The 24,273-nt window shown below is 41.1% G+C and overlaps 2 protein-coding genes across 3 annotated transcripts in view; one reads left to right on the top strand and one right to left on the bottom strand.

The window, feature by feature from the left end:
* The first annotated feature begins 247 nt into the window (after positions 1 to 247).
* Positions 248 to 23,289, top strand: NSG1 (neuronal vesicle trafficking associated 1). Of its 2 annotated transcripts, XM_041490257.1 has the most exons (5): positions 248 to 347; positions 684 to 923; positions 4,561 to 4,677; positions 15,293 to 15,403; positions 21,096 to 23,289. In XM_041490257.1, exons 2-5 carry the CDS (start codon positions 795 to 797, stop codon positions 21,294 to 21,296), a joined length of 558 nt encoding a protein of 185 aa, XP_041346191.1. In that variant the 5' UTR covers positions 248 to 347; positions 684 to 794; the 3' UTR covers positions 21,297 to 23,289. The 2 variants fall into 2 exon arrangements, with proteins under 2 accessions (XP_041346191.1, XP_041346199.1); XM_041490265.1 differs by lacking the exon at positions 15,293 to 15,403.
* The window catches only part of STX18 (syntaxin 18), a 61,280-nt gene continuing 59,859 nt past the window's right edge, over positions 22,853 to 24,273 (bottom strand). Inside the window, exon 11 of the mRNA XM_041490245.1 lies at positions 22,853 to 24,225. Within this exon, the coding sequence (XP_041346179.1) occupies positions 24,130 to 24,225 (96 nt within the window). The 3' untranslated portion in view covers positions 22,853 to 24,129. The remainder of the gene's footprint in view (positions 24,226 to 24,273) is intronic.

The raw sequence follows: 24,273 nt of genomic DNA, 5'->3' as shown, positions 1-24,273 counted from the left end.
TCGCCGTGCCGGGCAGCAGCAGCAGGGCCGAGCGGGGCAGGGCGGCGGCTCCCGGGCACGGCAGNNNNGCGGGCCCGGGCGGGACGCGCCGCCCCCTCCACCTGCTGCCGCTGCGCCATCGCCGGCTGGGGGAGCCGCCGCCCGCTCGTCCCCGCGGGGCCCCTTTGTGCTGCTGCTGCTGCTGCTCCGGAGCTGCCTCAGCCAGGCGGCGGCTGCGTCACGGCCCCGGCGCTGCGGCCGCCCCGAGCCACCCGCGGAGGGAGAGCCGCGCCTCGCCCCCCGCTCCGCCATCGCTGCGCGGCCGCGGCGGAACGACGCGCCCCGAGCCAGGGCCGGCACCCGCGGCGGTGAGTGGCGAGCGCGGCCCCTGCCCGGCCCGGCCCTGCCCTGCGAGGGGAGCCCGGCGGGGAGGGGGCGAGGGCAGCGGCGGGATGGGGCTGCCGAGCCCCCGCATCCCGCATCCCGCGGGCGATGCCGCACCGGCCGCGCCGCCGGCATCGCTCGCACCAGGCTGGCGTGCCGGGGATTTGGGGTGCTGCTTTGTGTGCCTGCTGGGTTGGGGTGTTGCTAATTTCCATAGTAGAAGCTCTGGTCGTCGTTCGTACTTCCCAGGACGCCAGTAGCTAACCGAGTCATAGCGACCAACATGTATGTTTTTAATTTTAATTTTTTTTTTTTTCCAGAAGGTATTTCGGGTCCCCGAGGGCTGGGAAGAGGTCTGGTTTCTGATATTTTGCATTTCTTTGCGTGTGTGCCTGTGTGTGCCAGCAGAAAAATCCCTCTATCCTGGAAGAATGGTGAAACTGGGGAATAATTTCAGCGAGAAGAGCACAAAGCAGCCCCTTTTGGAGGATGGATTTGACACCATCCCCCTGATCACACCCCTGGATGTCAATCAGCTCCAGTTCCCACCTCCTGATAAGGTACAGTAGGCTTTAGTTTCCACCCTGGAGAATCACACCCAAATCTCTGGCAAACAACAAAAGAATAGGTTATGGGTAGAGAGCAGCTTAGGAATGACAAGAAATATTGGGTGTTTCAATGCATGTTCGTTATCTCTAGGGAAAAACTCAAACAGCTAAGCTCATGAAAATCCACTAATGGTGATCTGCATTAAAAATCAGTGTGAAATGGTAGCTGTAAGCATGTAGAGATTTCAGTGCTGCTATATGAAACATATACTATACAAATGCAAGCTTCTCTGTGCTGTATTGTCATAGCCCTTCCTATTCTGTATTTTTCTTTCTTGCATCTAGAAGGTCCTGTGTATTGTCTGTGAATAATACGAATTTTCTCTGTCCAGAAGATGCCCCCCTGATGGGGGAATAGTGCCCTGCCTTATTTCTCTGTAAGGTGGGCATACTAGCAACAGAGAGCACTTCCATTTTCCTTCTGTGCTTCAGTAAGAAACTAATGCTAACCTCAGACAAGCTGAAATAATGAGATGAGAACGGGCCATTGAGTTTTCTCCTTGGCAATTTATTTTCTTCAAAACCCTCCAAATAGGTGATTCAGATATCCTCTGTAGCTGGAAGGGGGCAGTCCAGTGAGCTGCTTGCAGGTTGGAAGGGAAATGTGCTTCCTGCATTCCTCATTAAATGCCTTGATTATTAGGGATTTAATTTTAAATATTTAGAAAGGTGATGCAATAGCCTGTAAATATGTTTATTGTCCTCACAATAAAGAATTCAGTAAGTGCTACTAACGTGAGGCACATAGGAGTAGGATTTTTTCAGGGTTTTCAGTATCCTCTTTTAATAGGAGTCTTACTTGTAATTTCCCACATGCCTCTGCTAATAAAAAGCTTTGTGATCTTCATACAGTTTTTATTTTTGACCTTGTGTCTTCCACAAGCTGAATTCATCTTCTAGATAAACTGGTAGCTACACATTCCTCAAACCTCAAAAAAATCCACATAACTTAGGGTAAAGAGTTTTAGCTTGTAGAATTTTCCTCGGTAGAGTGTTGCTTGTAGGCAATACAAATAAATGTGTGACTCCATTTTAATTGCTATCAACACCATTCTGTGTTGTGTGTGGTGACCAGTTGGCAGGCGTAAATGCAATAAGCCATAACAGCTGTTCAGGAGCCTGAGGGTCCATTTTATGCCCTCAGTTACATGGGTGTAAATCTTGTAACTGAGGACAAAATCGCACCCTGAGGCTTTGGAACAAGCTGAGTCTTACCGTGTCGGATACATCTGCCAACTGGTGACTGCATATAACCGATTACCAAGGACCAAAGGAATTTATTCTGTTCCTGCACTGCTAAGCAGAAGTCTGAAGGAGAGATCTGCATGGTAATAGCTTTAACCTGGGCAGTGTCTCTGTCTGAGCCCAGGGGGTTCTGTGTCGTTTGCTCCTGCCAGAATGGGGCACAGCTCCTCCCACCTGGATGGCATTTGCCTTGAATGAAAGCAAATGTCCAGCTAAGCTAGAGACTTAAATAAAGGAATATTTGATTGGTTCTTCTTCTCGCCACTGTCCAATGGTATATTAGCTTTCTTTTCCTTTTGCAAACATAAAGGGGGAAAATTAAATTTATTGGTCCTGCTGGTGTCCTTCTGTAACTGGTTAGTCATGTCAGTGTCCCTTTACTGGTTGTTAGAGACTCAAAGGCAGGAGCAGAGCAACTGACAGGAAAATAAGAAACTGTATTAAGAGAAGATTGACACACAGATCAAATTCTGAAGTATGCAGACACTCATGTATAATGAATAGAAGTACATACTTCACATGTCTATGCTTATTATCCCCTTGCAAGGCTCCAGCATGGCAGTGAAGCATAACTTCTTGAACAGTAGTGACTACAGCGCTAAGGATTTGATGATTTTGACAGTTTCTAAATTAAAGGGATGAAGTGATTTAAATTCATATTTAGATACGTTAAACAAAAGAAGACATTACATAACCAAGCAGTTAGAACTGTACATTCAGTGTCAGCTGAATGTGATTTGAGTTGCCTGAGATTATGTAACATAAAGGGCGGAGGAAGGGAACTAAGATGTTAAAAAGCATTCCAAGAATCATCAGGTGGTTAACTTCCATGATGCTGTTGGGCAGCTATAAAGTTAAACAGTATATTACTATATTACTAATTGTAGCTGAAAATAGGCAAGTAGGTTTTAAACCTATGTCCTGAACAAGTAATACTGTGAAAGTGTCTAATAAACTTTTAGTACTGAGTCTGGGTACAGATAGAATTCCAGGCATCACTCAGGGAGCCCGAAGCTTGTCATTCCAGTGTCTGGCTACCTGAAGTGTCACTGTCTTAATTTCAGAAAGATGGAGAGAGACTGTTTACAAGGGGATGTGGTGACAGACCAGGGGGAATGGCTTTAAACAGAGAGTAGGTTTAGTGTGAGGGTGCTGAGGCCCTGGCACAGGGCCCAGAGAAGCTGAGGATGCCCCATCCCTGGAGGTGTTCAAAGCCACTTCCGGTGGAGTTCTGAGCATCCTGGTCTAGTGGAAGGGGTCCCTACCTTGGGGCATGGGGTTGGAACAAGATAATCTTCAAGGTCCCTTCCAACCCAGGCCTTTCTGTGATTAATGTATTTGCTATTAATACCATGGGCTGTGCTGAAGATAGAACTTGATTTTCAGAAATCTAAAAGAGTAGATACTTATTCCTTGGAAAAACAGAGGAAATTGAGCAAATTGTAATAGTGCCATCACTACAATAAACTGTACACTAGCTTGAGAATAATACTTGGAAAAAGTTCCTGAAAAATGCAGAAGACAAAAATGAGGCAAATAGGTTAGGTATGTGAAAATTTTGTATGATTAGAATGCCTGGGAGAACGCTAGAGATACGACTGACGTAATGAGTATTTTGGGAATACGGCTAAGGTGCTAAATTGTGTAGCTTGGGGCCGTAGTTCATAGCAAGGAACAAACTGAAGAGCCTTGGGTGTTTGCAGAAATCTCATTAACACAAGGGTTCGTGTGCATCTTGCTGCTTGCAGCTGATAATTCAGAAATTAGATGTTAAAAATAAGAGTGCCAAGGGCCATAGTCTGTCACATGGTGAATAGCAGCTAGACTACATGGGTTCTTTCACTTTTTTTTTTAAACTCAAAATCCTGCCATCAAAGAACATGGCATTGTCATCTGCAAGATTTTTATGGGTACTCTTCAATAATCTTCTGTTGGTGTCCAGTTTGAAATCCCAGTAATGGAATTCCCTGAAGCAAATCGAGGTGGCTGTTTTCGAACTGTACAAAGTGGGAAGGTCCATGATTTGGATTTGACCTATCCTTGCTTAGTATAAGAGCACAGTATCACCACAGATGAAAAAAATGGAACCTTTGTGAAACTGTTGCATAACAAGTCTTGCTACAGGTCCATCAAAACCACTTTGAGAGGTAAGTTAGTTGATGACTGATATACTGGAAAAATAATTAATAATTTAGCACTTTCAAAGAAGAATTACACAAAGTGGGGAGGGGAAAGATACAGTGCTAGATGTGCTTGTAAGTAGATAAAAGAAGAGTTAAAGAATAATTAAGGTTTTTGTGCCAGCTTTAGTTGACAGTTTTGTGATTGATTCTTTTTCTTAAAGGTTGTGGTCAAAACAAAAACAGAATATGAACCTGATCGCAAGAAGGGAAAGTTCCGTACTCCTAAAATAGCTGAATTCACAATCAGCATCACTGAAGGGGTTTCAGAAAGATTTAAGGTAAGCAGTGCTATGTGAAGATGTTAATGTCTCAGTGGTGTTTGCAGAAGTGCTTAAAATCAATTGCTGACTGTAGTCAGAGCTGGCTGTAACAGAGTGCTGTTGTGGATATAGCTGGACATGAGAAAAATTAATTCAATGTTATAATAGTTCAATATTGAACAATTAGAAACAAAATCAAATCTTGCAGCTTTATTGGTTGTAATTCCTCACTGGCAGATGCATTCCAAAGGCATTTCTGTCAGTCTGTGGGCTCCAGAATGTGCCTTGCCAGGGTGTGTGTGGGCTGCACAGGGGAGTGCTCGTGGCATGGTTAAAGCTCCTCTTTGTGTTGAAGGACAAGAACCACCAGAACATTTCTTTTCTTTTTGGCTTCTTTTTTATCACTGTGGCCAAACCATTCTCTTAAAAGCACTGTCATAGTCCGTTTATGTATTTTTTATAGTTAAATACATGACTTGGCAACCCAGGGATATATACCGGAGCTCCTTCCTATCAGTTTTCCTGGTCCCATTTAATCTTACGGTTTGGTGGTGCCTGTTGCTGTCACATGGCAGCTCAGAAAGAATCTGACTCAGATTGTGTCCACACCCTTACTACTCCCTTCAGTAGTCCCATAGGAAACCTGAGGGCTTAACTGATGCAAGGCTTGAATATCCTTTCCCCTTCCCACTAGAGGATAGTTTTTCTTGTTCTGTGTAATTAAAGCAAAGCAGTAAAGTTGGCACTTCAGCTTGTGCTCCCCTATCCTTTTAACAATAAGACTGCAGTTTTTGGTGCTTCTAATTTGCATCTTACCTAGGGATGCCAAAGCATTTTTAAGCAGTAGGCATCCACACTGCAATGCACAAGTACAAATACCTTTGGAAAGCCAAACATTTAGTATGAGGGGAAAATACAGAGTTTCAGTAGAGGTGTGGATTCTCTTTCTACCGCACAGTTCTAAACTCTGTCTGCATGAAAGGAGTTTTAGGGCACACGCAGAGATTTTGCTGCTGTTGTGCCTCAGCAGTGCTCTAAAAGCTGCCCAGGACCAAGCTGACCTTCAGAAGTCTATATGCAGCTCTCGGTGGAATCAGAGCATGCTAAACAAACAAAGGCAAGGCTCAAGGAGGGATTAGACTATATTTGGAAAGGAACTTCACAGAGTGTTACTGCGACAAATGTTTTAAGTGCCATTGACCTGGTGGTCTTCAGCCATGCAGTGGAGGATGTGGGTTCCCAGTCAGCTGTGTGGGAACCACCCCAGACAGCCACGGAGAGATGTTATGGGCTGTGGTAGGCTTGTACTAAGGAGGTAAGAAACCTAGTTCCAGCTTTTCCTGTTCCTTGGTTTGGGGCAAGGACATCCCATTCCTCCAGGAAAATGCTACCTTCTGACTCACATTCTCTCTTTATCCTCTTGGCACCAAGGTCCCAGTCCTTGAGAATAATCCCCTTCATCTCAGGTGAGGGTAGGGTAAATGCAAATGGACAGCTCAGAACAAGGAGAGCTTATGTCTGGCTGTCTTTGTGTGTGTCCTGGTCACACTAAGGTGATTGGAAAATGCTTACTGTGTTGTAGAAGGGAAAGGAGAAGCAGTTTTTAGTTTGAATGCCCTGATAGGACTTTGGTTCCAAGCAGCTGAGCAGAGCCTATACCTGAAGAACTTTGCACTTATGGTTCAGCAGTAGGGCCTAGGGGATTTAACAGCTGGAACATTGAATTGTAGCTAAGGAAAGGTTTTGAATATCTTAGTCACATTTAAGAGGCTTGTGCATTCTTCTGTAAACCTGGGGGGGTTTATCTGTCTTTGTTGGGAGAGCTGAGCAAATGAGACCTTGCTGAAAACAAATAAATAGCTTGTTGTGCTTTTGGGTAGTCTTTTCTAATTTGTGTAGCTGAACAGCTAAAAGCCTGAGGATTTTTGCATTGCATTTTTATATACCTTTGGATGGCATACTTAAATAAAATATCCTTTAGATATTACTTTATGATGATTGCTCTGGGATTAATCTCATACTACAGGGTTGCTAGGTTTTGCTGCTAGGTAACTGCTGCATCAGAGAGAGGTTTCTGTAGGATTTGCTCTCTCTGGGGAATTGCAGGGTGATTCACATTGTGGCTGTAAGTAGAGGTTTCCAGAGAAGAGTATGGGGATTGATCAGTTAGGAAAATTTTGATTCAGTTAATTGAAAACAATGTTCATGCAGAACATCTGGGTCCTAAAAATGTCCCTTGATCTCTATATAACAATTTTAGAACTGAATTATGCTGCTTGCAACATTTTAAACAAAACTGACTAGCTCTCCAGTGAGGATGACTGTCATATTCACCACTCCCAGTAGTAAATATTACATGAATAGTTGATAATATTTCATAAATATGTAGATGAAAAGTACTGATTGTGTGAGGTTTTCTCCTGGGTCCTTATTAATTGTGAACCATTATGTTAACTTCTGCTGTTGATTCTGAGAGAGCAAAAAGATATTTGTTTGAAAATTAAATATTTGTTGTAATTATGAAATGCATTATTTAACTGGTGAGATAGTGACTTTGGCTTGGGTTCATGAAAAAACTTTCAGAAGCCATTTTAATGACTTCAGTATGGTACATCACCACTGCAAAAGCTTGCCACAAGACACAGCCCAAGTGTTGTGCTAAAAATAAAGCAAGTGAGTCAGTCATATTTACAAATAATTCACATGTGTATTCTAGGATGTACTCCTTAAATAATGACAGAGCAGACTGCATTTTTGGGATTCAGCAGTGCAGATCATCTAAAGCTGTTCTTCTTGAGAAGTTACACATTATAACAAATTAAGTCACTCCAGCATGTGCATATGTCATGTAGATCATTTGGTGTTTTAGCTGTTTTAACACCTGGTGAATAATCAATTATAAAAATGTATTTTACTGCATTCAATTCACATTACCACAGATGATATAACAGAGCTGAGAAGGTTTTCAAAGAAAACTGCAAGTATAATTTTCCTCTATGAAGCCACATTCTGAATTCAAATCAGAATCTCTGAAAGGAATGTGAAGATTTCCTGATTCTGAGAACCCTGTTGTCTTAATTTATTCTTATGGCACTAACCACACCAAGGAAGATGTGATTTTTCATTTAAGCTTATTTCCCATTGAGAAACAGAAGTCTTGCTTTTGTTCTTTGAACACTGTAGGCTGATGTGGGGAGCAGGTTCTTCACATCTGGAAAGCAACTTTGAACAAGTCAGATTTTTCTCTCTTGTAGATTGTCCACTCTACAGAGTAACAAAGGATCCTAGTGAACCAGAACATAGGAGGAAGCTAGGGCAGAAAAAAATGGATGGTCTGAGTTACCCAAGGCCAAACCTTTGCCTCCCCCATTGACAGAGCAGCATTTTTACAACCTCCAGTTGGATTTTGTAGTGGGATGTCTACTCTGGCACCCACTGATTGGGCTACAGCTGGCAGTTGTGTACAAACACAACAATTAAAAAAAATCTGTTGTAGCAAAGCATGACTTTTTTTTCCTGTCTTTGAGAAAACCTCAATAAAGAACATTTAGAGGTATTTTGAAAGCAAACACTGATTTTTCATAATAAATTTGAAGCCCTTAAATCAACCCAAGCTTCTCATATGCCTTCAGCCTTTGGTTTCTGTTCAAAGGCAGTTCAGTTCTTCTGACTTTATCCTTGACATCTCTACACACATCTAACTGCAGAGCCAAAGCCTCAAGCTTATCTCTGTGCTAAGACCATGCAAACTGTACTATCAAGTAGCAAGCAGCTGATGAAATGTCTGCATGAATTTATGGAAGAGGAATTGAAACTTCAAGATCAGTTCTTGCAGTTTTACCTGGTCACTTGAAGACTGCAAAAATGTGTGTACCATATGTCTAACTTTCAGGGCTTTTTTTCTATCTTAAAAGGGGCATCCTTCAAACATGTTTCTGCCTCAACAATTTTGTACCTCTTCTTAGTGATGCCTCTTCTTATTATTGCTGCAAAAATAATCAGAAGCAAGGAAAACAGTTCTCTCTTTGCTGCTGTGTGATTAGTTTGTGTGTCGAGTAGCTCTTTGCTTCCACTTTAAAAGTGTTTTAAGAGCAGGAGATGTCAACTGATTCCTGTGCAGGTATCACTTCCTTAAGTAGATTCTGTGTCTGTCAATCAGTGCTGGAAGAGTGGCAGGTACTTACTGTCATTAGTAGTTCTGTTTCTCCAGTGGAACTACTCACAGGATTAAAGTTGCTCACAAGTATAAGTAAGTATAAGTGTTTGGCAGGCTTTAAATTTTTTTCATTACTACTTCAAATAAGAAAAATAAAGGAGGTGGTTCTTTCAATGTAACAATTATTTTAAAATAATTGATGCAAGTAATGGCATTGCATGGCAACTGTCACTTTTCCTTTTTTAATGTTTGATATTCTCTGATATGACATTGATAATCCTCCTGCTAAATTTTTGTTTGAAAGGAATTTTATAGTCAGAGCTGGAAGATTTAAGTAGAGTGGATGCTTAGCACAGCTCCCCTGCTATAAGTCAGGTGTCCTGTGCCACTGTCTCCATTAGAAACCCATTTACTGGAACAGAACCAGTCACACATGTGACACAGATCACGTTTTGGATCTCTCCAGATGCATCACTTAAATAACCTTTCCTCTTCTGTAATAACATTATCCAGCCTTTTTCCTGGCCTCAAGAGTATCTTCTGGGTTTGTATGAGAAGGTAGTAAGATTTTTATCTTGGTGCCACAGGGTTTCTTGGACTGCTTCCTCAGATCCCTGTTAAGAAATAGAGTGTATGGTGCTGTGTGATAGGAGATGACAGGAACATTGCCATGAACAGCTGAGTTAAGCTGCAGTTCTAGGATCTCAAGGCCAGTGCCTTGTTAACCTGTTTTTGTGTAACAGTGTGTCCCTCAGGTTTCATTAATCAATTCCCCTGCAGACTGGTCCCATTGTCTTGCACTGTCGCTGTTAATAAGCTCTGGTTCTGTAGCTTCTTGTCTCTTCCTGTCCTCATGAATCTGCCTGCCTTTTTTGCATTTTTTTGCTGCTACTCCCAGTCATCTCCAGGTAAGCATCCAAGACAGTTCTCTCCTCTTTGTAATTTGTATTTGAGAGGGACAGTGTTTTGATTTCTACTGCCTTTTTTTTTTTTTGTACAATCTTCCCCCAAACTATCATCCTCTTTGAGCACAAAGTTTTGATGGGAATGTTGTGGTGAAGCAATTGAGTTCAGTGGATGGATACCAGTCATGCAGCTAAACATGACATGTAATGTGAGAAATACTCTTCTGAAACAAGGCACCTGGTTGTCTTTTGGAGTCACCGGCCATCCTGTGTATTCCCACAGCAAGTACAGGGCACTGCACCAGGGTGTTCTGTGTAATTTGCATTGCTCTGTAAATGAATATGAGTCAGATGTTGCATGTATGGATGTAAATGTTCCTTTTTTTCTTTCACATTGCCATTTCCCATTTCTTAACATTTCTTAATCCTTGAGTGTGTTGTTTCAGACATGTTTTACAGTTAAACTTCCAGGGACAGGCTGAGGTAATAGCAAACAAGGACATAATTTTGCAGAAGCAGTGATAAGTGGAAAGCTGATTTTCGTGTTCTCTAACATGCTGGTAGAGGGCATTGTGTAGCTGGAGATGCAGGATTTTAGTGGAGAGAGGTGAAATGGAGGTCATGGCCATTAGCAAGAAAGTCAGTGCAATGTTTTACGAATTTTTGTCTGTGGGATGTAGCCAGACACAGTCTATTGTAATTACAGGCCATCTGTCTAAAATTCTTTTGTAGTTTAAATTGGATAGCAGTAATCTCAATTTTCTGTCCTAAGTAGTTGTACAGAGTTGCTGTATTTTACCCCAAAGGTCTCTGCATTTTACTGGTAAGCAAAGCATTAATTGGCTCTAAATCATTTCCTATGAAAGGTGCTCTGTATGTTTTCACTCTTCTTGGTCAGGGCTGGCAGCAAGTCTGTGCCTCGCACTTCACAAACCTATCGGAAATTAAAGTTGTGCTCCCAAGAGGCTGCAGTTGAAATAGATAATGCATAGATGTGGAGCAGAGAGGAGATGTGACCAAGAGCCAGTGATTGAGCAGTGAAATCATTGCATATCTTCTTAGTTCTTCTAATAAGAGGAATGCTTCTACATGGGTTTGTGTGCTGAAAGAGGAAAATTAAGAAGGAAGGCATGGTGCAGAACAGCACAGTATGAGTGGCTTAATGAAAGAATCTCAGGCAAGAGGAAGGATTAGACGAGCAGAAGTGAAGGCAGGGGAGAAATGAATGGTACCCAGGCTTTAATGGGACAGTGGGATAAAATAAACAGCAAAATGGATGGAGCTGAGAGGAGCAAAATGGGTAGACTTGTGCATGCCTTGAAATACAACCAGGAAAGGGTGTGAAGGGAAGCAGGCATTGTTGGTACAGTTTTGCTGTAGTATTCCAGCTTGATTAAAAAGGCAGTCCAAATAAACATGAGTGGAGTGAGGAATGAGGAGACTGCAGTAGCCAGGCAGGGAAAATATGGCTTGTAGTCTTTCACAGTTGAGGCAAAGTAGCACGGACTGATGGGGAAGATCTGCTAGATCTTACAGTAAAGCCTTAGCACAAGCTGTTTACATGATAGTGTAGTTGTCAGATATGGTGAGTTTCATTTGTTCAGTTAACTGCTTACTGAGTCTGAAGACAGGTTTTTTGTTCTGGGTATGCTTAGTTCATTCATTAGTCATCTCTCATTTTGATTACTCTAATGGCTTCTGGCTAGACGTTGTCCTTCTTCTGCTCTTCACTTACAATCTATTCAGAAATCTGCCACATACATAATATCTTGTCATCTTCTCTGTTTGCTTCATTTTGCTGCCAGATCCCCTTAAAACTAACTTTAAATGTCACACTCAAGATGAAAGCAAAATCACACTTTGAATTCCTAGTTAAAAGAAATGGTTGTTTGTCCTATCTTATAGTTACTTCAAGAAAAGTATTTTAAAAGCCCATCACTCTTGAGGTGTGACAGTCACCTTGGAGTTCTGCAGGATGTACTTGGCAGTGAATGATCAGAGTAATTCACAAGAGTTCTGCTTGTGACTGTACTGTGTGGGGTCCTGCATTGCCAGCTGGCTGCCACAAAAAAGGAGATTCAAGATTCCCTTCCAGAAGGAGGGAAGTGGTGCTTGTCCATGCATGGCAGCTGCTCCTGCCTGAGGAAGAGGGCAAGTTGTGAGTAGTGTGTCGGTAAGAAGAAGAAGAAAATAACTTTCACTTATAATGAGTGTGCAAAGTTGCTGTGGAAGAAAGCAACAGAATGACAGCTTTGGGGTTGCTTGTGGTCTGAAGAGCTGCTTGTTGCCTTCTCTTTTTTCATGCTTTTGTTTCTGAAAAGCATTTGGGAAGAGAGGGCTCAGAAGGTGAGGCACAGAGGTAGGGTTGCACAGTCTTAGGGAGAGAAGCTGACTGCCTCAGGTTCAGAAATGGTCCATGTGGGCCATCAGTGGTGGGTTACTATGAGAATGAAGAAAAATGGCTATTAGAAGAAAGAAAGGGATTTTCAGTTTAAAAGGGAGAAGTGGATTGGATTAACAGGTGATGGCAATCACCTTGGAAAGAAATCCATTGCTAGACTCCATCTGTGCCATTTTCATCTGCAGCTGTCTTTAAATAGAAGTTACTTGTGTCCTGAAGGGTGGTAAGAGAAGGGAGCTTCTCTCCTAATAGGAAGGAGACAAGAGCTTACTTGATTAGGGATTTGCAAATGGAGTGTGATTGCAAATCACTGGAGATAATGAGAGTAAAAATTTACATGTTAATACCAAAATTAGTAACATTAGGAAATACAGTAAGTGAGAGAGAAAATTCTGTGATATTTTTGAAGCAGGACCCCTGAGAACTCTTCCCGTGGCTTACTGTGTGGCAATGGAAGCACTTGTACAAGCAGTGAGAGCTCACAGCTCCACTCTGCCACTGAAAACAGGTCTCAGCAAATCACCCAAGACCATGGCTCTGCAACTTGCCAGGCTCCAGCAATCCACACAACACTGGGCTTTTATCTTGTTTTAAAAAGCAGTGACTTCTCAGAGCAGTTTCGAAGCTTTGAAGAGCGATCCTGCAGTGATTGTGGAAATACAGTTTTTTCTTACTGTCTTAACATTTAGTCTGAATTACAAAACAGCTTGTTAGTATGTTGCCTCAGTATGTTCCTGAGGTCTCATCTGTATGTCTGAATGGTTACAGTGTAGAAATAACACTACAATTCTACTGCTGGCTGCTAGTAGAAGGACCAGGAAGCAAGGTTAAAATACTTCTATAGAACACTTTTCAAATATATTTTCCAAGAATATTTTTCATAACATTTAAAACTCTTAGCTCCTGTCTGTGGTGGAGAATACGAGCTGAGCTGATCTGTGCCACAGCAGCTCTGCCTGATGCCCGTGTCACAGGCCTGTGTTCCTAAAGGGAGCAGCCTTGGCTGAAGGCTGTGTGGAGTCAGAAACCTGTAAAAAACCTAATGGAAGGGCTGAGCTAGGGCACAGCTGGGCCAGGAGTGGGGATGTGTGGGAGTGTTGGTTGTTGTTAAACTGGGCCACAGAGAATGACCAGAAAGGAAGGTAAAAATGTACTTTGTCCCTTGGATTCATGCAGGGAATGGAGGCATGGGAGATGTAAGGAGAACATACAATGTTTACAAGACAGAGTGAGCTATCCATGTTAATTTTTGTGTATGCAAACAAGTAATAAACTTGGAGAAAGGCTAATTAGATATGAAAATTGTTGTCAGTGTGATGTTTTCAGAGGTTAAGAATACTTTTTTTCTTTTTGTACTCCAGTAACTGCTGAGAAACTAAACATGTTGCTCCATGTCTCATTTCAATTGTTACATTAATACATTAATATCTACATTTCTGCTGCTAAATTACTTTTTGATCTGCAATTCTCCTTGCCTCTACTCCAGCCTTCCTTTTTTTTTTTTTTTTTTTTTTTGCTTATTTTTTGCCTATCAAAAATCCTTAATAAATCCTTGGCTTCAGCAACACTCAACCTTGTACTCAACCTTGTTTCAGGCAGGAAATATAGCACTTGCTGTTGTCTGCCTGTGATGAGATTTGCTTTCACAGGATGGGAAGTCCTTTAAGTTTACTGTAGTCCTGAAATGTCCTAAGACCACTGCCACACACAACTTGCAGTGTTGCAAACTCTGTTAGTTCAGAGCTTTATCAAAAGGGGGATGTATGGTGGTTGTTTTTATGAAGAGGAAAAGCCACAATTTTTTGTTGTTTTGGCTTTTTCAAATATCAGATTATTCTTGTTTCAATTAATTAACCCTGATATGACTAAATTCCTTTTTCAGGAGGTGTATATAGCTAGTTTACTGATCTTACTTTAAATTTAGATCATATTTTATCACTTTGTTTTAAAAAATTAATCATATAATCTTGTTTGTTTCTGTTTATTACTGTATCTTATGCTGTAGCACATGCCTGTGTGCTGTCTAACTTGCCGAAAGAAAATTAATCTCAATCACTCTTAGTCTCCATGACCTATTAATTTGTCTATCAGTAGAAGTTTTAAAATAATAAAAAACACACATCTGGGATACTTTCCCAGGCAACGAATGCTATTTGCTCAGCTCACACCTTCCACAAAAATGCGTCTGGTTTAGAGAGCTTTGTACTGTAACTGCAGGACAAAATTTTGTGCTTTCTCTCATCAACGGGTGATGTAATTCTAAAGGTAATTCTGTCTTGTGACACACCAGAAGGCTGCTGGTGTCCAGCTGCTCAGAGTTTGTACCTGGGAAAGGTTAGCTTGATCCTGACGCTGATTTCAGGTTTGTTTTAAGGTGTGTCTTGGACTTGTCTGCAGCCCAAGCTGAGGGGCAGAGAGGTCTGAAGGACATGTGAAAAGCTGTGTAAGGCTGTGTGTAATGGCATCTCTGTGAGCACTGCGGGAGGAGGTGCCACACAGCTCCTGGAGATCAGCCCAGTGTTGAACATGGGGGATTTCCTTATGGATCTGGCAGTGAACTACTCCTGTACAGGCTCTGTGTGATGGAGTAGTACTCTTTCAACCTATAAATTAAGGAGTATTGAGCAACCAAGAATGCAGATTACTGGTGTAACTATCCCTAAGTTCAGAGCAGGTGCAATGACCTCTAATCCTAACAAGAGAGGGCTGACATTACTTTGTCCATGCCCTGCAAGTCACCTCTGGATGACACCTGTGCTTACTTACTGTCACCTGACTCCATTCTTGGACAGGCTCAGGGAACACAGACATGCTTAGCAGCTGACACAAACTGGACTTAGACTTACATCATCCACATACTGAAAAAACAGCAGACACAAGCTACCTTGGCGTGTCCTGGCCTTCTGTGCCTTGAACAGAAATGCAGTAAAAAAAAGCCTTGCAGTACACAGGCCACTGCCCAGATGATCCTCTTTCTTCTGAGAAGGGCAGGGTAGAAGCACTTATGTGCTGCTTCCCTGTTCTCCCTCAATAATTAAACAGCTGGTTTTATCCTTTACTTGATTTCACTGTAAAGTGCATTCACAGCTGACTTCTGCTGCCTGCAGTAAGCAGCAGCAGTACAATAAGCAGTGCATCACTAACATAAGCATGTTTTATTTTTCTTTACAGGTAACTGTGCTGGTCCTTTTTGCCCTTGCATTCTTAACGTGTGTTGTATTTCTGGTAGTCTACAAGGTTTACAAGTATGATCATACCTGTCCAGAAGGATTTGTTTTCAAGGTAAATTGCATACCCATTCTAGAGAAACAGTAGAGTATGTAATATTCTGTGTTGTGTTAGGCATAACCTTGATTAAGGCATGCTGTATTGCATAGATTTGGTGTTTCTTTACATAGGTTAGCATGCTTCCTGCTATGCTTTTGCTTTGTAACTTATAATTGAAGTTGTACTATTGTACAATATTAATAGTGTTATTTTGCTAATGCTTTAAACATTGAAAATATAGCAAAAGTCTAAACACTGGTGACTCTCCAAGTAACTTCACCTGCAGTTGTCTCGACAAAACCCTCATTTATGGGTCATATGGTTTAATGTTGCACGTTCTTCCAAATTAGTGTGTCTTAGGAAATGAGAAAATGATAAAATGTGGAGAAAAAAAAATCTGGAATATGTGTCAAAGAAAAAGTAGACTGATGTTCTCATTAAGAGTAGTAGAGTTACTTCAGGGTTATTTTTGTACTAAGAACTTCTTGTTCTAGGACAGTGACCTCCGAGCCCTACTGCCAAAAGTGATGCCAAAAAAGGGAAAACACATTTATTGTAAAAAATACTGGTTCTAACCAAAAGGAGGCTGGGCTCACTTTATTTGTGTGAGATGGTGGTGCTGGCTTCTTTGCTATGACCTGGGCTAAAAGTCAGAAAAGTAACATCAACTTCCCAGTTGTAAATTTAGCAGAGTTGAACTTGGCTGTAATTAGGTAAGAAAAGTAGCAGTGATAATGGCATTCTTCCCTTTAATTTTTTTAATGGGTACCCAGTATGAACTTCAAAAGCATTCTAGAAGGGATGGCTGCCTCAGCAGTCCTCAACAATCCTGTTCAGGATTTTATCTGTCACTTCAAGCACATAAATATCTTACAAGAATCTAGTTCAAAATTATAATCAGTGATGCCCTTCTGAATTAATTTAGGTTCAAGCATTCAGTTGGTTACTGCTTCCCCTTTGTTCAAGGGCAAAAGATACTGTGGTTAGAATACTTGGCTGTAAGTCAGGAGATCCAGCTTTTGGTTCTGTTGTTGGCTTTTTGTGTTCTCTCAGGCACTGAAACCCCTCTGTGTTCATGTCTCAGGGGACAACAGGCCTTTTTTCCCCCTAAGCTTTCTCTTGTCATTAAACACTTTGGAATATGGACTGTTATGTTCCTTTCAAGCCTGTCTTGATGTGATCCTGACTTGACAGGAACAGCCAGTTACGTGTTCCTGTGTGAGTCTAGCAACAGCCTCCTGCTTCTGCCTCCTTTCACAACAAGTTGTCCTTTCCTTTGAGTTGCAGCTTTTTGGCTTCTTGTGGCTTTTCTTGCCAGTGTCACAAATATTTAAGGAAAGAACACTTTCTCAGCTATATTTGTTGCCCTGTGACCAGAGTCTAGTTGTGTTTGGGACAGAAATTAGGCAAAATGTCCCATAGCTCATGCTCTGTTCATAAGGTGGAGCACATGCACAGAGCTATGTTGTGGTTACTCTCCTGGTGGTTTTCTTGGAGCTGGTGTTTTGTTTCCAGCTGCTTGATGGCATAATGCCAGAAGACAGAGCATCTTTGGTCATGTACCTCTTTTAAGAAAGAGTTCTACAGGATAAGGATGTCGGCAAATGACACAAGGCCTGAAAACTACCACTGTTAAGAAGACTTTGTATTTATTTGTGTTGTTTTTTTGTTGTTTTTTTTTTGACTTTGTATTTATTTGTGTTGGGGTTTTTTTTGGTTTTTTTTTTTTTTTTTTTGGGTAGAGTCCACGATATGTAATGGCACAGCTTGGCACAGATGTCCTAGGAAGCATGAAGTCTGTCACCTTGTGACCAGTGTCTCTGCAGACTGGCTTCATGTTTTAGGTGGACTCAACAACATTATCTGGCCTGGATGTTCCCAGGCTTTAGACGGTGATGTGAGTTCCTGGTTAAGGGCAAAGGTGTGCCTGCCTCAGGAAGCCTGGTGCTGCAGGAATCTCTGCATAAAGGCTGAGCTAACCACAGCTCTGAGTCAGCCTCACTCTTCTCTGCTTTGATGCTCTCATACATGGAGCAGTTCCAAAGCTTTCTGCTGTACTACGCCTCCAGGGCGTGAAGGTGTGCTTAAAAAGGTGCTCATTTTCCTTTGAACAGCAGTCTTATTTCTGTGCTTGCTTAAGCTTTCTGAGACAGCCTTAGTACTGCTGCTGTGCATATTGCTTCTCTGGAGCACTCATCAGAACCTGCTGGTGAGGCTTACCACAAAAACCTGAGTGCACTTACATCCTGAACAATTTCCCCAGGGTTTCAGTATGTTCTGTACCCTGTCTGTTACCCTTTAGCTTTTGTTGCCAAGGCACCTGCATTCTGACAGGCTTGTGGCCATTACAACAAAGTCACTTCAGTGCATTGAAGACCACACCATCATCTGTTAAATTGGGAATTTTTGACCCAGCAAAGTTAACATGACAGAAGATACTATTTATAAGTGAATTCCACTGGGGTCTTCATGTCAAAGGAACAAAAGGAATCCTCTTAATTCAGCCAGATACAGACTGGCAACCAGGGCTTTCTCTGGCATCAAAGGCCATAACCTGTACTAATTTCCAAAATAGAAGGGTTGTGAAAAAAAGAAGACTGGCAAGTTACTCTGGAGAATCCCAGTTTCTCCTCATGGCCTTCCTTCTTCTCTCACCTGGAAACCATGGAAACAAATAAAAAGGATGGAAATAAATGTTCTACATAGCTGAAAGTGGCAGGGTAAGAATCAGCAGCAGTTCCCATCTTCCCATCACTCAATCACCGCGTGCTGCATGGCTTGCCTTGACTGGGAACTAATCCAAGGGGCTGTCCTTAGGCAGTACACTAAGGGCAGTGAGTGAAAGGAGAGGTTGTTTTCCCATCTCTTCTAGAAGCATGAAACCCTGGGAGCAAAAATGCAGTCAAGAGGGAAACTGATGTCTGTTTCTTAAGGCTCTTCTGTCAGATGTCTTGCACATTTGCAATACAAGGCTCCCCCCCCCGAAAAAAAATAAACCAAAAAACATTACTGAGTCATTTTTGCCTGCTACAAAGCAAATTGCTTCTGAAGGCAACACAGGATTCTGTAGCTTTTTTTCAGACTGTCATTAATCTTGGCTTGTCTTCAGCTCTAATAATTATATTTGCTTGAATTTCTTTGGCAGATTTCATTAGTTCAATGGATTGTGTTCCTTTCCCCACTTTAAATATTTAGAATTGTGATTACATCCCATGACTAAGTGAAATAATCACTACACATATGTCTGTGTCTATGTGCTTCTTAGTCATTTTATCACATCAGAAGTAGTGTCAGTTATCCCAGATAAAACATGGATAATACTTCCAGAAGACTACATGGTTGATGTACATGAATATGCATCTCAAATAGCTCTATTCCATATTCCTGGATTATGTTTTTATAAATCTAGGTCCCAGTCTTGCTGCTGGCACACACATTGACTATGAGCACAGGAAAGCCTCTGTTGACTTACAGTGCTGAACTGATACAGGTGCTGTTTAGCCAGGTTAAATTCCATCTGCTTTGTGGTGCTACTTCAACAAAACTGGGAGACTTGCCCCAGCTGCTGCCTTGACAGAAGGTTACAGATGAAGGGAACCAGGGTGGCCGTGGAAACTCTGGGCACTCTGTGAGTCTGACGTGCTTTGAGGCTTCTGTCACACCCACAGCTTTGAGCCAGTGAGATGCTGACTGTGGGAGAGCTGCCAGTCTTGTGGCAGCCAGGCGTGTCTGAGCCACCATCACACGTGCCACGTGACTGAATTTGTCTGGGGCAGACAGCTTCTAAGACTACCTGTGGGCCTCTTGCTTTGACAAGTATTCCTTTCTTCTTTCATACCTTTTGATGATTTGTTCCTTTTTAGGAGGAAAAATTTGTATTAAGCCAAGACTGTCTGCTGGGTCTTCACCCATCTTTTGCTTTATGGTTTAAATCCATTTGAAGCAGTTGTTACTCTTGCTTATTTATGCCTTTTTTTTTTTTTTGACATGGACAAAAGTCAACTCAGAAGTAAATGTGGACACTTTTAAGGTAGAATCTGGTCCTAAAACCCATTGAATTTTTGCATGTGTTTTTCTGCTGAGAAATTCCCAATATAAAATTCTGTTTGCTGAGTAGAACAGTAGCAGTTCAAAGCTGCTGTGCTGTAGCATTATAAATTTTAGTCCTCCAGTGCTGGACGCAAGAAGACTGAATACCCTATTTCTTTTCAAAACAGCCAGAGTAGAAATGACTAAATGAATTTTTCTTCCAGCTGCAGCTACTTCTAGCTTACAAGAGTCAATTCAATTGCTCAGGTGCTTCAACATGCCCTAACATGCAAGACTGCCTGGACTAGCCAGTGTGGCAAGAGGACCTGCAGAGAGACCCCAAGACCTTCTGGGGCAAAGCCTGGGGGTCACAGTATATGCCTAAATAACTTTTTTCTTTGGTGCAACGAGCTGCTCTGCAGGCTCTTCCTGCACCGTGACTGGAAGAGTTCCTGGATGATCCCTGCGACAAATGCACTGCACAGGCACATTCACTTTGGCTTTTAAGATGACAGCAAAGTGGATTTGACTTTTATTTTACTCTCTAAATTATCTGTTTCACTTTCCAAAGCACTGAGAATCTAGCAGGTTCTATTTAGTGCTCCTACAGTCTTGGGAAATGAAATAATGCAGTCTCACAGCTCCAGAGAGCTTTTTAAAAGCCTGCTGTTGGCTACATCTTTCTGACAATGAGGAGTGAAGTATTTTGTATGTGTGTACACACTTCCACATATGCTTGGCCACCCACAGAGTTTTCCCTATAATGTGTGAGCTACTGGGCTGTAAAACTGTTCATACATTGGCAGCAATATATCTGTATTAATTTCTGTCCCTCAGACTGCAAACACCAGGGCAAATTGCCTGAAGTTAATCTAACAGTACAATACGGACAGCTGTAATTGTAAACCAAACAGCTGGAATTTGGTGGGCAGGAATAAACAGCAAAATGTGGCTGGAACTGGAGACTGAATACTTTTTCAAAATGATTTTAGGCAAGCACATTTCTTGTATGTTAATTATTCTGGCATATAAACCCAGTTTGGTCTTCCTGGCAAATGCACGAGTAGTTTTAAGGATTGCAGGCAGGAACATTTTGAACACAGTAGGACAATACTGTAGTTAATTGATGTATGTTGCATCTTGACTCACAGAGAGTGTCTCTTGGCTTAGACTAAAAGGAAAATGTGGCATTCACATTCTCTGGAATAATCCCTTCACCCAGGATTTTTCTCCTGGGAAGCTGCGAAGCCTCAGAGAAAAGGAAAACAATTCTTATCTCATTTGCTTCTCCTCTGTTTTGCTCATGTGGAATGTGTTTGGAGATTGTTTACCCACAGGTGATTGTTTCAGTGGATTCTGGTGTGAGTTCTTTTGACTCATTGGCCAATCAGGGCCAAGCTGTGCTGGGACTCTGGAAAGAGTCACGAGTTTTCATTATTACCTTTCTAGCATTGAGTAAGTATCCTTTCTGTATTCTTTAGTATAGTTTAGTATAGTATTCTTTAACATAATACAGTATTATAAAGTAATAAATTAGCCTTCTGAGAACATGGAGTCAGATTGATCATTCCTCCCTGCCACAGGGGTCCCTACAAAAAAGGAGAAAAAGCCCCTAATCTGCTTCATGTGTGTGTAGGGGGGCTGTATCTGAAATCTAAGCAATGGATTTTCTTTTCAGAATAATCAGTGCATTCCAGCTGGGTTGGAAAACTACTACTCTGAACAAGACTCCAGCGCTCGAGGGAAATTTTACACAGTCATAAACCACTACAACCTGGCCAAACAAACCATCACGCGCTCCGTGTCCCCGTGGATGACAGTACTGTCAGAAGAGAAACTGTCTGAACAGGAGACTGAAGCTGCTGAGAAATCAGCTTAGTATGATAAGCTAATTATTAAAACTATGTCATTTGAAGGTAACTAAGGGACTTCAAGGAACTTTTCATTAAGTATAATTATGGATAATTTAGAGGTTACTCATGTTTATGGTGTAACTGCTTCTGTTTGCTGATACTGCTTTGCAAAAAAAAAAAGTAAAAAACTGAAAACAAAAACTTGCTGCAGAACATTCATGGGCATAACCCCAGGTGCATATCAGCATTGCTGTAGAGCTTTGACACCATTTTCAATGTTAAAAAAATCCAATATTAGATATGTTCTTGCAGTTTATTGGATACTGATAGATTTTGTCACTGGATTTTCAGGGCTTGGACCTTAGATAAGTCATGTGTTCTGTTGTCTGAACAGATACTTAATTTATTAAGTTTTTGAATTCTTTGTCATTTTGCAAACTGAAACACCCCAGCCATAACTAGAGTGATCTCTTGTTTAGCTGAAAGCTGTAAGTAATGTTTAGTTTGGGCTCAAGCAAGAATGATAGTCAGCACTGACATTGGGGCATAATGTAATGACTTGTATGGAGAAAGAAACTGTCAGGTCGCATTTTTCCTTACATTTCCTTTACTGTTTTTGTAAGTGATAATGAAGTTCTCTGCAACAAGGCATGCTCAATGTTTTCTTATTGCTGTCAGCAGGATTTAACTGCATTTCCACTGTGGCTTTAGCATCTTGGTAAGGATGTGCACTGAAACACAAACTAGGTAGACTTACGGAAAAACACAGGCAGTTTTAGTGGTGGGTGTTGAGGATAGTGTAAAAAATACACAGTTCAGGATGTTCTAATGAGAAATGACATCTTTTGATCATACTAAAGAGGCAGAAAGCCTGTTCACAGTACATGTAGTCCACTATGTCATTTGTTGGATACAGCTGAAGGAGTAATATGTCTAAATTTTCTCCTGTATTACATTCACATTCTCCCTTTTTAGTAGTTAGAAAGAGCTTTCTGTTTATATATGGTTTGCAGTTTGATACTTTTTAAAACATGGAGGGAGCATCACAAGTGAAACAGAAGTGTGTTAGATACCACAGCTGGCTGTTAAAGCTCCATGTGAAACAGAGTGAAGAGTAGAACTGTTTGTGTATGGCTTGGGAGGGGAAAAGATGTAGAAGAACATAGTATTGTGGATGCACGTTAAAGTTCCATTGTAATTACAAACTTACCTATTCTTTGTGTGAAATCATGTTTTCATTTTTATTATAAATCTTAAATATACATTATAAAAAGACATCTTCTTAATTTAACATACAAAAGTGTGTGAAGCATCTGGGCAAGCTAGTTGCCTTTTTATTCATGTAACTTGAATGGGACAAGGTAGAGTGGACATGTCAAAAGTTCCTTTGTTTTTTTTTTGTTAGAGTCTGTACAAAAATTAAGGGAAAACATCAGGGTGTTTCTCAAGATCTGTAGTAGAAAAAATGTGGTCAGCTCTACATCTGTTTTTCTCCAGCAGAAGCCTGTCATCCCAATATAGTAAAAATAACCATTATGACTCAGTGCTCTGAATTTGATAGGAAATGTGCATTACACAGTGCAGCTGTAAAAGGCTTTTTATTAAGTCCTCATGGTATGTGGAATGCCTAAGAAGCAATAAACTATGTGCCAAATTTTTCTTTGCAATTAAAAATATCAGGCTTATATTAAGATCTTTAAAACATATCATGTTTGCATTTTCTAACAGGCATCTGCTTTATTGAATATAATCAATTCACATGTAACTTTTGACATTTTCACTCTGTGCATAGTAAATAATAAGAATGATGCTACCTGTTGCATAAAATGTATAGAAATGTACATTTCAGAAGAGAGATAAGAAAACACACACATTTAATATCAACATACTTATAAGAGGACATTCAGATTTTACAGGATGGAAAGGTCAGTTTCCCAAGACTGTTCTAAATAGAAATGATTCACGATACATCTCCTCCCCTTAAATTTAGGACAATAAAAACTTTAATGCAAAAGTAAATACTGATGAGAAACAACTTCTTTTTCTCCTCATAACAATAAACAGTAAAAATTAGTAAGCCTTACGATCTAGGAGAAACAGATGATTGTTTATGCTTCTTGAAGTCAAAACCATTTTCCATCTGATTTATCAGGAGGGAGTTTATTGAGTCTTATCTACACTTGGTTTTGAGACTTTTTTTAGTTAACAAATTGCTCCCAGGTTTAGTACTTTGAGGAGTTTAATTGTCTATCCTTTGGCTTTATTCCAGCATCCCAGAACATCTGTTTCATTGCACAATCTGTGTTGTATTCTCTCTTTTCACTTACAAGTAAAGCTCTTTTGTTGACTCCTTATCATTATTGGTACCATTAGATCAAGCTGATTTCTGAGACAAGTAGTTTCAGAGGATTAGAAGTGAAGGTCATTTATGTGCAAAGTGATCACTGTGTACTGAAGTGGTGTGATGAAATAAAGGCCTGAGACAGCGTAGATGCTTCTGCACAGTAACAGTTTTCTCTTGCTCTGGGATGGGAGCTGGACTTTCCACAGCACAGGTGGGTGGCTGTGTCAAAACCAGTACTGTTGCTTTTTCTTCTGTTAGGTCTGCTCCAGCGTGTAGCTTTCTTCACAGGTCTTTCAAATACTTTTATGTTCTCCAGAGGATAAGTGTGGTTTTATGTTTGATACAGGGATTTTAAATGAATGTAATGGATATGTGCACATCTTATGTATTGGAAAATATTTCCATCATAGAGGTATGAGAAAATGCATAAAGTATGTAGGTGTGCTGTTATACCTCACTCCACTAAAAAAAGTCAGAACAATTACAAACAGAGCATGGAGCCAATATATGTTTAATTAATTATCATACCAGTCCAGGAAAAGCAAGGAGAATGAACACATCACAAGGAAGAAGAGGATCCATACTCTAAATCCAGCATTGTTTTTGATGGCCTGTGAGAGAAAGGTTATCCCTGTTACCATTACCAGAAAATACAATTC

This window comes from Pyrgilauda ruficollis, unplaced genomic scaffold (genome assembly GCF_017590135.1).
Source record: "Pyrgilauda ruficollis isolate IOZ18807 unplaced genomic scaffold, ASM1759013v1 scaffold1, whole genome shotgun sequence".
Classification (NCBI taxonomy): domain Eukaryota; kingdom Metazoa; phylum Chordata; class Aves; order Passeriformes; family Passeridae; genus Pyrgilauda; species Pyrgilauda ruficollis.
This window is presented reverse-complemented; position numbering and strand designations above follow the sequence as displayed.